Source organism: Python bivittatus, unplaced genomic scaffold, assembly GCF_059951505.1.
Source record: "Python bivittatus isolate LINGU-HERP-01145 unplaced genomic scaffold, Pbiv_v1 ctg000070_np1212, whole genome shotgun sequence".
Lineage (NCBI taxonomy): Eukaryota > Metazoa > Chordata > Lepidosauria > Squamata > Pythonidae > Python > Python bivittatus.
Window position 1 is genome coordinate 33,290,694 of NW_028277034.1, and position 13,655 is coordinate 33,304,348.

The following is a 13,655-nucleotide window of genomic DNA, read 5'->3' on the forward strand; positions in this document are numbered from 1 at the left end:
GTATTTGGGTTTTTAAGCCTATGTGAGCCACCTAGAGTCGCTTTTGCAAGATGGGCCACATATAAATTGGTTAAAATAATAATTAAAAAAAAATCTTACAGTGAAAATAATTGTTAAGGAGATGTCAGCTAGCCAATTACCAGAAGATTCCTGGCCAGACACTAAAAATGGCCTTTGTTTGCTGGATCATCTGAATCAGATACTCATACGATGAATAACTTACCGATAAGTAGCATAAGACCAGCTATGGCATGTTCAGCAAACATGTCTATACACTCACCAGCACACAGAGGAGGAGGCAGGAGAGAAAACAACTTTGAAACAGAAAATTGAATAGCCAGCTAAGCTATCTCACCTGTTCTTCCCCTGTTTGGAAAACAGCTACTCCTAAACATTTTTTAAAGAAAAGTATAGAAAAGAAATGTTGGAAAGCATTTAATTTTACATGACTTAAGCTAGTTTCTCCTTTCTTTTTTGCCATTTCCCATGGAATGTTCCCAGGAGATCTTTATTTATAGACATCTCTCTTTCTCCTTCCCCATCATGTAAGAGGGTAAATAGCTACATCTTGATTGGAGCATAGATTTTAAACAGAGAATAAGCACTAGCTTCTTCAGTTAAAAAAATGTCCTTTAGTAAAAATCAAAACAGGTAAAAAACATAGGTTATAAAATAGAGTTCCAGACATCTTATAGGTCAAGTATTAAGCAAAGGGGAAAAAAACCTTAATTGGGGAGTTTATTATATTTTCTCTTTTGTTATTTTTTGCAGGAAATTATGGTCCTCCAATGGCAGGGGCACAGCTGTCTTATCCAAGTGGCCTTCCCTCTGGTCCAGCTCAGTTAGCTGGACCACAGCAGAGGAAACTTGATCCAGATTCCATTCCAAGCCCAGTGAGTAAGGATTTCATCCTTTCTGCTCCCTGGGATGGGGCATGCCAGGTGTTCCATGGCCCAAATATTATGAGCCTCGAATTCTCAATTAAAGTACTTAGAGTTAAAAACAAAACAGGATTTTTATTCCATATTATTTTGAGTGTTCCACACAACAAGCTCTTCTTTCCTTGTTTTTCATCCTAGGGCAATAAGTGTAATTTGAGCACTGATAGTTACCAACCCACCAACTATAGATAAAAAGGCAGAGGGATGGATTTAATAGATAAATAATAATTCAAACAACTATAGTTAATATGGAGGGTTGCTCAATTTCTCTGGAAGTTGGCTGGTATCATACTTCCCACTTACTTTCAGGACCTTCGAATGAAAAACAAGGCAATAGGCCTTGTTACAACTTTCCTTTGCTTCTAAGATAAGACATTTAAAATAGTCAGGTTTTGTGCTATTGGTACACTCCCACTCATTTAAAATGTTCAGATGGAATGTTTTGAATTGGGCAGTTTTGTTCCAGGCTCAGAGGAACTTTTTTTTTATTTATTTCATCCTAAACCTGAAAATGTAATTCCTATTATCCTATTTTAAAAAGGATCCAGACTTTCCTCTTTTAGCTTGTGTTAAATTGTTTGTGTGACCTTTAAATGCTCCTTTTATTTTGTTATTGTAATTTTGTGATTATCTGCAGAAAGGTGGGATAGAAAGAATAAAAATAAATAATGAAATAAATCCCTAACATTGTCCATACTTTGTCGGGCTGAGAAAAGTCAACAAAAACTTCTCTTGAATATATGGTTGAAACATTAGTATCATGGGTGGAGGACAGTAGGGAGGTATAAGCAATTATAATGCTTAAAGATATGTTTGAAGTATAAGGTTCTTCAGTTTTTAGGTGATATTCTAAGATTTCTTCCAAGCAGCAGCAAAAACTTTTGCTTTCTTAATCTATAAATCCTGTCTTGATATTCGAACTGTGGTAAGATGTCTGTAACCTTTTTTTTTAAATTAAAGCCTGCCTTCAATGCTTACAATGTTTATTTATTTTTATCCATAAGATTCAAGTAATTGAAAATGATAAAGTTTCCAGAGGAGGTCAGATCTATGCTACCAATATCAGAGGTCAAGTCCCTCCTCTTGTTACAACAGATTGTGTGATCCAAGATCAAGGTAAACAGACAGCATCAGTGAACTTGAATTATGAGTTTTATTGATTGGGATATTCATATTTAATTTCTCTAATGTTTGTTAAATTGATCTACAGCATTCATTAGTCAACTTCTATTTGTCAAAGTGACAGGAGAACAATGTGTTAAAGTGTGTTATTGGTGAACTCATGGAATTCTGTCTTAATGTAACTTCTTCTGGAAATAACTTGTGTAGCTGTATAGAACCTTGATTAAAGCTAAGCTTTTGTGGGAGAAAAAAATTTTTTTTTACATTCCTGTAGGGATTTGATGTTTTTGCAACTAATTCCAAACTTCTCTGTACATAACTTAATTTTTTTGTTGGTTGTTTCTATCTGTGGAAGGAAGTCTTGGGCAATTCTTTATCCCTATGAGTTCTCAAATCTTCTCTGTAGAGTTGAGAAACTTCCATAGCTGATTGGGAGATGTTTAGCAGGTTTGGAAAGGAGGAGAAGCCACACTGAAGAAATGAATTTTCACTTGTGTAGTTCTGAGTTTTACCCTATTAGAATTCTTTTGTAGAAGAGCACTAGAGATTTGATTGAGACGAGCAGAACCTAACTGCACCTATCTTTAAGTTGAACCTAGTCAAAAGGTATTTATTTTGCATTCTGTGTGCAAGATGGAAAGGCCAAGATAGCAATTCAGAAGCCAGGATTATACTCACAAAAGCATGTTTTAAAATTTCACAGGTTTCTAGGCTGAGACAACTGAACATTGCCTTTACTCTGATGTAGTTTCAAGGCAGAAGCAAATGATGCCCTTTCTTTGGTAGGAAGCAAAGCAGAATGAGGGCAATGCTTCCTGTTCTCATTGGGGAAACTTTTTAAATTGGCTATTTTAAAAAACCCTCCTAGGTCACAAAGTATGTGCTGATGAAAAAGGTGGTCATGTGAGCAATCTTCCTATTCCAAAGCCTCCAAACCAAAGGATTATGTGAAGGAATATTCTCATAACTACGATTTTAAGGTCAAAATGTGTTTGCTTTTATTTATCGTCTGTCACTATTTTGAATTATTCAGGTAATGCCAGTCCACGTTACATTCGATGTACCTCTTACTGCTTTCCTTCATCTTCTGACCTAGCAAAACAGGCTCAGATTCCATTAGCTGCTATCATCAAACCTTTTGCTGATATTCCAGCAAATGAGGTAAGAGAGAAAACTGACAAAGAAAATACGTTTGTAAATTAAGATGTTTAGTGTTTCTTCATGTAGAGAATAGACATCTATTGATAGCAAAGCAGAATATAATGTGTTATGTGGATGAATCAATAAAATCAGCTATCAGCCCCAGTGATGGCTCAATTGTCAAGGAGCATCTGCAGGAGGCTGTGAAATTCTCATGAATTCTCCTATTATTACTGTGAATCTAGCTCACTGTTCAGGATTTCAGCCTACTTCCCATGTGAATAGAGCCCTTTGATGTAAAGCCTTACATCTGTGACCTTTATTTTATAAACTTTATGTATATTTCATAAACTGGACAAAGCCAAGAGCTATCTTTCTGGTTAAATTACTAAGGCAAAGGCTTGAACATCTATAAAAGTTACTTTTCTATGCATAGCTCTTGGTTCTTTTGTATAATCTGGTCGACTTAGCATGTACAGTGTGGAACTGTTTTACAAGCCGTTAAGTTTTTATTGAGCTCATTAATGTTCAGCATGAATCTTACATATGTGAAATACTACAATACATTTATCATTTGCATGAAATCCTATATTTTTAGAATGGTATGGGAATTCTATATCTTTACTCCAAGTAATTAATTTTTAAGATATTGGATAATGCATAGGTATTTAGGTAGCTACAGATGTTCATACAGATTTCTGATGCACATTTATTCATTCATTCATTCATTCATTCATTCATTCATTCATTCAATTTGTATGGCTGCCCATCTCACCTAAGTGACTTTGTGTGGCTCACAGCAGTTAAAAACAACAACCAAATAAAAAACAAAACAGATATACAACATGTAAAAATCATAAATAACCACATTGTACAAAAATAACCATGATCAGTGGTAAAATCCATCATTGTATCACACTCAACATTGTAAAAACTGTAAACTGTAAATTGCCAGACCCCTAGACACAGCGGCAGAGCCATGTCTTCAGGGCCTTCCTAAAGGCCAGGAGGGTTGAGGCCAATCTAACATCCAAGGGGATGATGTTCCACAGGGATGATGTTCTGCACCATGGCAGAAGAGGCTCTCTTCCTGGGTCCTGCCAGATGACACTCTTTCATAGAGAAGACCCAAAACATGCTTCTTCTGCTGGTCCTGATGAGATGGGTGGATGTAACTGGGGAGAGCAATCCCTCAGATAACCCAGTCCCATGCCATATAAGGCTTTATAGCTCATTACCAGCACCTTGAATTGAACCCAGAAGCATACTGGCAGCCTATGCAGCTCACGGAGCAGAAGTGTAACATGCGCTGATGGAGTACACATAACTGCCCACACTGCTGCATTTGTGCTAGCTTCAGCTTCTATATGCTCTTAAAGGGCAGCCCCATGTAGAGCACATTACAGAAATCCATTCAAGAGGTGACCAGGGCATGAGTGACTGTGAGCAGTGTCTCCCAGTCCAAGAATGGGCACAAATGGCACACAATAGTTGTGCAAAAGCCCTCCTGGCCACAGCTGCTACCTGCTCTTTGAGCAGGAGTTGTGAGTCCAGGAGAACTCCTAGATTGCATATGCTGTTCTGTTCATTTCAGTGGAGATAATTATGACTTTTTGCCAGAGATCCTTCATATTCACATGCTTGTGAGTTTAGGCATATGCATGCATAATCCACAATGTGGTCCAAATAATCATTTTGCAGATGTGTGAAATGAATAGTAAAGGTTTATGCATTGTGGGATTATTTTTGGAAGTAGTTATTGCAGTTTGGGAGCATGTAAACTCATTAAAAACTCACAAGTGTTGAGGAACACTTAACAAATCCTCACATTCAGAGGTGATGGGACAGGAATAGTTTACTGAAATATTAATTATCAGTTTACACAGAGATCAGTGAATAGAGATCATGCCCTTTCTCTCACATGTGGGCTTACAAACTAATGGTAAATATTTGAGCATAGGTTGGGGTAGGGAAGCTAAACAGAAAGGAAATCATTTTTACCAAAATGGAGGACAAGAGGTTATGGCAAACATCAGGGGCTGCTGAAGATAAAGATAGATAACTATTTAGTTTCAAAAAATGTTGGTAAATACTTTGTCCCCAGGAAACCTGATCCATGACAGTGCTTGTTTTCATCAAAGGATATAAAAGCCTAGGGTACTGCTGAGGCTCTTATAAGGAAGTTTGTGAAGAAAAAAATCAGGAATTAATTGGTTCTGGGCATTTTGGACAATATTTTGTTCCACAAGTTACTGATGCAGATGTCTTCAGCCTTTGGAGGGGCTATGCAGATAATAATGAATTTCATCAACAGCCAGGTTCAAGACAAGAGAACCTTAATGGGACAGCTCCACCCACAGTAAGGTCATCCAAATGAACCTACTGAAGAGATACAGATAGAAAACCAAAGTAGAAAAAAATATTTGGTACCAATATAGTAAAGGCCTTAAGGTCTATTTGCTGTGAAAAGGACAGGTATAGAGGGTAAAATGTCCTCCTAAAGGAGTGCTGAATGCCATAAAAGTAAGACAATGGGTCACATTGCAAATGTTTGTCTTATCTGAGAAATTAAATAAATTGAAACATATTGTGAAATAATGAATATTTTTATGTGGACCAATTGTATTCTGTAATAATAGGAGATGTCTTAGAAAATTAATGGTCATTCAATGTACTTTAATGATTTCAGAATCTCTGTACAAGAACTGTCAGAGCCTGTTTCATTTCCAGCAGATTATTTCACCCTTTGCAGTGAGATTTACACTTCCTAGAATACTTTATAACCAGCACACAGTATAGAAATACAGAATATGAGCTTAAATATATGTATTCTACAGAGTTTCTTTCAGTAAAGATAATGCTATTCTCGGTGCAGTCCATGCAGCCAGAATGATATCAGTCCTACTATTCCCCAAGGTAAAAGCAGAATTAGAGAGGATAGTTCTCAATTAACAAAACTGAAAAATCAGAAGTACATCCATTCTACTGTAGATGACATTTTCCTGTGAGTTAAAGGTGCTTAATTGTTCTCACTGTTAAAGCCACCAGTGGATTTGGAATACCCAGTTAGACCCAAATTGCATTTAATTGACTACAGGTAGTCCTTACTTATCAACCACAATTTGGACCAGCAACTTGGACCAGCAAAAGTGATGCAGTTGTTAAGAGAGACATCATGTGACCATGATGGACTTACAACCTCACTTCTTCTGCGGTTGTTAAGCAAATCACTTGCACTTTAAATGAGGCATCACGTGACCACAACTTGTGATTTTAGTACTGGCTTCTCCATTGACTCTGCTTGTCAGAAGCCAGCTGTGAAGTGCACAAAAGGCAATCACATGACTGTGGGACACTGTGATGGTTGTAAGTGCGAGGACTGATTGTAAAGTTACTTTTTCAGTGGCTTTGTAACTTTGAATAGTCACTAAACAGGGCGTTGTTAAGTGAGGACTACCTGTATGTACGTTATACCATTTGGTAGGCTTTTCTTTTACCTTTCAGGATTTCTAGCACTCAGAAGTTGTTTGAAAGGGAATTATCTGAACTTTTACAATCTCTGAAGGTGTTGATGTTATGGCCTTGCTAAGGATAACTGTAAACTAACTAAACCATAAAGCGACCACAAAGGCCAAAAGTCTAAACTGATGCAAATGCCTCTTTCACTTCCAAGAGAACAGATATTTTGGGATCCCATAAATGGATGTGGAATGAGTCCAGATCCAGTCACAGTGTAGATTATTTTTGAAATTAACTTTCCCAAAATCTGTAGTTGAGCAAAGAGACTTTTGGGGCATGGAGTAGCACAAACCTTGGAAGATTTATACTACAAACTGACAGCAGTCTTGTGTCCTTTAAAATAGATATCTCTTCAAAGAAGAGGTTTTCAGGATTATCAAACCACTTAACTGAAATCCTGCTGCTGGCATTTAGTAATGTCAGTGATGTACTACTGTGAGTGCTGATGCTAGCAAGTATAAAGAAGGCAGAGTTTTGTTTCAGGATCATGAAGGGATGTTGATGCTAATAGCTCACATTTCCAAAATAGTCATAGATCCAGATATACAATATGCCCAAACTCTGAGAGAGTATATTGCAGCATGTGAACAATTCTCAAAGTATCTTAATGGACTGGAATAGTATACACAATATACAGACCACACTTTCCAGGTAACATTGCACATGTTTGGACTCTGTAGCAATAAAATGCCAGAGACTTACATAGATGATGCAAAATAACCCTCATAATGAATATCATCCAGGCAAAACATTCAACCTTAGAATAGTAATTTTTAGATTGGCATCTGGTGGTCCTCAGAATCCACCAGATGTTAGAACTGTAGCCTCCCTACATTCATTGCTCAGAGCCTGCTCGTCATCTTAGCTGTTCCTCTTCACATTCACCACCAATCAGCTGGCCAGATCAGAGCTTACCTGTTTATCCAGTGCCTGCCACAATTGTTAAATAAATTTTTTTGCTACAGAATTTCATTTAAAAAGGCCTTTCAAAATGAAAGGGTATGGAAAGGCATGCACAAATGCAACTGTAATAATTTATTATAGTTATGTTATTTGCCACAAGAAAAAACAAACAAGAACTTTAATGATCTTAAAGATGAAAATGTAGGAAGGAGCTATGGGTTCAACTGGATAGCCCTGCATTTCCCTAAAGCTTTATTTAGTAGTCTATGATTGCTGAAAGTTTGAAATACACTGCTGTAGAAGAAATGGAAAGGTACTGAGCATAAGAAATATTGTAGGCTTCAGCTTGTTTCTGATAGATTTATTCAGTGTGTACACACATTATTGCTTCTTATCCAGGAACAACAATATTCAACTTTATACAAAATAGTTGGCTGCCACATACATACATCTTGCCTACCACACTCAATCTGTTACGGTTTCTTTGCAGAGAGAAGATTTATGGTATCACAGGGACTAACTCTCTATGGTAACAGAGTTGTTATTCCAGCTGAGATGCAACCAGAAGTACTGGAAAAAAGGCCATTTAGGCAGCTCCAAATGCACAGAATGGGCAAGCTTATCTGTTTTTGACCATAGATGAGTCAAAACCTTAAATTATAGCAGATTGTGATTTTTCCCACAAAAATAACTCTCGTCAGAAAAAAATGTGATAATTACACCAGTGCCAGATGGAACCTGGAAGATAATTAGAGCTGATGTTTTTGATATAGGAGGTTGTAATTATATAGTTGTCATGGCTGTTTTTTTAGGTATCTACAGATTGCAAGAATGGCCAGTTTTTAAAAACAGGAACTCTGGGCAAAGTACAAGAATAAAAACAATGTAATTATTAAAAAAAATTACATGATGGGTAGATGAGGCTATTCTGAGGAATAGAAGACATTTGTGCCTAGTTCACAAGAACTTCTAGTGATGGGTCAAGTGAGATAAGCTTACCAACAGCCCAAAATTTCAAGACCAAGTTATACCTCCACCCCTTAGAATAGTTATTGTTTTCAGCTGACTTCTAGAACAGAATGATCTGAAACCTTACACATTATAGAAACTAATTTGTGTAAACTATTTATTAGGTTCGAGTGCTGCTCAAATGCTGTTAGAGGTGACTGATGTTCTACTGCAGGGTTATAGAAAGCATTAATATTTATTTTTCTGGAGTACATATAATTTGTGTCTTAAACGAAGGAAAGTAAAGGCTGGGAAGTAAACCCTTCTACTAGGAAAAGTAGACTAAGGACTGGATGCAGTTTATATATGTTATGGTAAATAAACTAAATTATGTTGTTTAACTAGAAACCTTAGGGCAGATATGAAGAGCAGGGAGTGGCTGAAAAAAAATGAAGTTGTCCATTACAGAATTTACTGTAGAGTCCTGGTAGCCAATGAACATACCTTTCTCCTGTTGGTAAGCTGCAGTGCCCAAGCCTTACCCTTTGCTGCCTGTTTGACTATGCAATGAAGCCTCACCTGGAGCAATAGCTTTCGGATTCCATGCATTTCCTGGGAGAAATAAGTGGCCACTCTGTTCCCTAAAACAGCGGGTTTCAAAGCAGTTAATGTAATTGTTACTAGAACCACTAAGAAGGATAATGGCTGATTAGGTTTAGCATGTTATACAAACAGGGCCACTGAATAGTAATCAAAGCCTTTAGTACTTGGCGGCTGCATATATTCTCAGCTGCGACATGTTCAGGACAAAATGCAAATCATAAGTTTTTTTGGCAATACAAAATAAACACAAGACAACAGAATACACATTAAAAGATACATGCCATCTAACAGGATCTTTGGATGTGAAAGGAGTGTTCTGCCTGTGTATCCGTCCTCAAGTACCATGATAAATTTATGCACCTAGGTGTACAGGCAGTCGTCCTTGAATGGAGTAGAAATAATTGTGTAGAATTCAATGGAGAAATTAAAGTTTGTAATTTTGTATTTCACTGTTTTATCCCTGCTGATTCCTTCTCCATTCTGACAATACAAATTGTTTTTATTTTCTGTGATTTGTGAGGCCTTTCCTTTCCTTTCCTTTCCTTTCCTTTCCTTTCCTTTCCTTTCCTTTCCTTTCCTTTCCTTTCCTTTCCTTTCCTTTCCTTTCCTTTCCTTTCCTTTCCTTTCCTTTCCTCCCTCTCCTCTCCTCTCCTCTCCTCTCCTCTCCTCTCCTCTCCTCTCCTCTCCTTTTTTGAAGATGCAGTATGATTGTGTGACAGAGTATATTTTTAGCAAACTATTGCTTTAGCAACAGATCATGAAAACAAAAGCTAACAGCTATCGTGCTTCTCCAGGCACTTTGCATGTTGCTTTTGTATTATGATGTATTAATATTGGCCAGGATTGGATAAACCAGATGATCTTTGTTTAACATTTAATGCTGCTTGTTAATATTATCTTGGCTAGAGGCTATCTTTTTACAGTTTTAGAATCCAGTAAATCCCTCTTTTTAATGTTTGCAGTGCCTAGAAGAAATTAGGTACTTCAAGAAGCGTTCCATAGTAAATTTATATATTTTGTAATTTTCTTATAGTTCCTTAAATTTATCTGTATATGTTGTAGAAAAGTTAAGCTGATGCTTGATTTTTAAAAACTTCTTCAGAAATATGGCTATAGTAATAATACGGTTGCAACTGGAGGTGTGCAACCATTTTTAACTTTTTGAGTTGGGAACTGGCAGGGTTACCATTTCCAATGAATATACATGGTTTTAAATGGGTTATGTTATGTTCTAAATATGTTAGTAGATGGGAGGGTTTTTTTGATTAGCAAGATAGTAAGGGTAGGAGTTAATAAAAGGATTAAGAGTAATGAGAGTTACAGTGGTAGTTGAGGAGCATGGAGTCAGATGGGAGAATGGGAGAAGAAATGTGAATGTGTTACACTCCAAGAAAATCATCTCATCTGCCTGGCATTGAGGAAGCTGGTTGTTCAGCTGACATCTTGGGATGTCACTGGGGAAGAGTTGTGATGGAGAGCGAGCTGTAGTACTAGCAATCAACATGTGACTTCTACTCAGGTTTGAGACAGCAGCATGAAGGGAGGATATAATCTGATGGCTACTATTATTGTATGTTGGCTTGGTTGAAGTTGAAATTGGACTGATGGTGAGAGATAGATTAAAATAGCATTTGCTGGACATTTGGGGAGAAAGATAGCTGCTGGACAGGACTGTGGAAATCTGGGATGAATTGTGAGGCTGTTTGGAAATTAGGATTTTTATTCCTTGACCTAGTATGGTACTATCTGAACAGATTCAGAAGTTTTATGGGAGTGGAGGTAGCAGTGATAAGGACCAGGAACTCTTGGAAATTAAATGTAGGGTGGGAGGTCAGAGGTGAAGGCTTCTTGTCTTCCCTTCACTCAGACTGACTGTGGGAACCTCTCCAGGAGAGCTGCCTCTTCCTGGCCTGCTGAGCCATGTGATTTGAGGATGGTAAGGATTGGGCTGGTGGCCCTGAGGGTAGGTATGCCAGCAGTGAAGGCTAGTATATAAGGGTGTGGATCAGCAGTATTACCTACTGGGACCCATTACTGTCTTAGCCCCCGAGGTTGGTGAGATGATAGCACTAGAAAGAGTGGTATTCTGGCATTGTCACCTGGAGGTCAGATTGGGGCAAACCTTTCTTATTGTGGGGGTATCTGAAGAAAGCCTGATTTAAAAGTAGAGCATAGTTCAGGAGAACTGCCACTAGTGGGCCCTGTGAGAGGATATCTAGAGTTCTTGGGGGATTAGAAGGAAGTCTATGTTTATGTGAAATGTGGAGAAAATGAGAAAGGCTAATATGAATGATTTGCCAGAATGTTGGCCTGTATATAGATGGTTGTTTGATACTGTGGAGTTGTGATTGGGATTGATGTTGTTATGGATTTATTTTTATTATTTTTTGTTAATTTTTTGTTATTATTTTTGCTATTCTTGTTTAAGTGTTGTTGCTATTCAGTAGCATTATGTTGGTGATAGTTTCCATGTAACTGGGGACACTGTTACTATGGGCCAAAGGAGATAGGGTGGGGCGTACCAGGCAGGCTGTTCCAGGGAAAGAAGGCTCAACAATCTGCTGTCAATTACTACTTCCACCTGGTGGCCCCAATCCTGGATCCTCATTGTCAAGTTGCTGGTGACTTTGGCCTTAGACTTTTGATGAAAAATGCGGACTTCTGGGGGAGGTATGGAAAACTGAAGATGGCTCTGTGAAGGCGGAGCCAATGACCCTGGCAAAGGCCAAGGAACTGGTGAGTAGAGCATGTGTGCTGCAGACGGCTGCTCTCTGCTAGGAGACCACAGGATAGCGGTTTTCCGCAGGTTTGACGATGGGATTATCCATCTTGGTCGCAACTGCAGTGGAGACGTTAAAGGACACTAAGTTCACAAACCTCATTTTCTGTCAGCCTTACTAGGTAGATCAGACAGGAAACATGACCAGATAAGCTAATTCTGCTTTATTGTAAAACTACATTAACAGAATCTTGCAAGTCTGAAAATACAATTCTCCTGCTGTCTCCTTTACAGCCTGAGAAACTAGGGAGGGTCCCTTCTGAGCCTCTTCCCCTTCCCACTATCCAGCTATGGGCTATGCTGTCTCTTATCTGACCATTCCCTAGGAAGCATCTCTTTGCCCTGTCTCCCAAGATCTTTCCCACATACAATTACACTTTCTAATCACTTTTGGAAATTTCTCATTAACAACTTCTGAGCTATTAGAGACCTTCAGAATGACAAGTTTGAAAATGCCAAGTGAGTTTGCCTTCAATCCTGAACAAAAGAAAACTTTAATTATAAGCTTAAGAATTTAGAGAATCTGAAATAAACAGCAAAAACCTAAATAAGATTTTGATCCTAGAAAGTTTTAAATGGACTACGAGTCCAGATAAAATTGGAATATTGAAACTTTTACAATAAGATTTTGGAATTAATTATAAAGTACAAATAATTTCTTGTGGGACATAGATCCTGTTTTGGTTTTTACAAGTTATAACAGATAAATTTCATTATTTCAAAAACTGGATGCTAGAGGGGACTAAAAATTTTAGGTAGGGGAAAGATATACAGGCCTACAAGATGGTTATGACAATAAAAATATTGAAGGAGACTTTTGAAGAATGGAATCAAAAAATAATAGCGACAATATCAACAGTGTCAGTAATGATGTCTGCTTCTGTGGATAGACTATGTCCAAAAGATGTTATTGAAGAAATGATAAATGTAGAACAAATTTTATCTGACAAGATAAAGATGGTATCAAAAGTGGATTTAGAACTGACAGGCCAAGAGAATGATTTAGAAAAGGATATTTCACTGGATCTACAAAAGAAACTGGCTGAGACTTTAAAATTTAAAAGGGAAATACAAATGACAAACCAAGAGAGTGATGTGGATATTTTTTTTTCCTACTGGATTTACAAAAGAGGCTTGATAAAGCCTTGAAGAACTCTGTGCAATGAGACAAAGAAGAAATGAAGAGAAATCAAATCCTATGACAATATTTGAATGAACTAAAGATTAAGACTGTTAGAAGTAAAAGGAAGGAATATAAGTTGGTTTATTTGATCAAGATTAAAATAAGATATGTTATTACTTCTGGCTACCCTTTATGGACTTTTTGCTGACACCAGGACTGAAAAGATGATGCTTTATGGATTTGTTTATAGATAAGAGATGGGATATGGGATGAAGAGATAAATGTTTGAAACTTTAGAAAGGGTGAAGAATTACTCAGTTTGTTTATACTTGTGATGCCGGTTGGAAGTCAATTCTTTATATATTTCTCTTCTATTTATTTATTATATTCTTACTTCTATTTATTTATTTTTATTCTCTTTTTTCTTTTGTTTTCCTTGCACTTTTTATTCCTTCTCTCTATTCTCTTTTTTCTTTGAGTCTGTATTAGATTTTACTATAATAATAATAAAAAAGTCCCCTCTCACCCCTGTGGGTGGTATGTGTCTTCCTCAGTCTCAAGTCCTCTACCAGAGGCC

At 37.3% G+C, this 13,655-nt stretch overlaps 1 protein-coding gene across 1 annotated transcript in view; it reads left to right on the top strand.

Moving 5' to 3' along the window:
- Positions 1 to 13,655, top strand: part of SEC24D (SEC24 homolog D, COPII component) — a 73,903-nt gene that overhangs the window by 18,199 nt on the left and 42,049 nt on the right. The window contains exons 6-8 of the mRNA XM_088132919.1: positions 772 to 893; positions 1,946 to 2,057; positions 3,097 to 3,224. Of these exons, the coding sequence (XP_087989045.1) occupies positions 772 to 893; positions 1,946 to 2,057; positions 3,097 to 3,224 (362 nt within the window). The remainder of the gene's footprint in view (positions 1 to 771; positions 894 to 1,945; positions 2,058 to 3,096; positions 3,225 to 13,655) is intronic.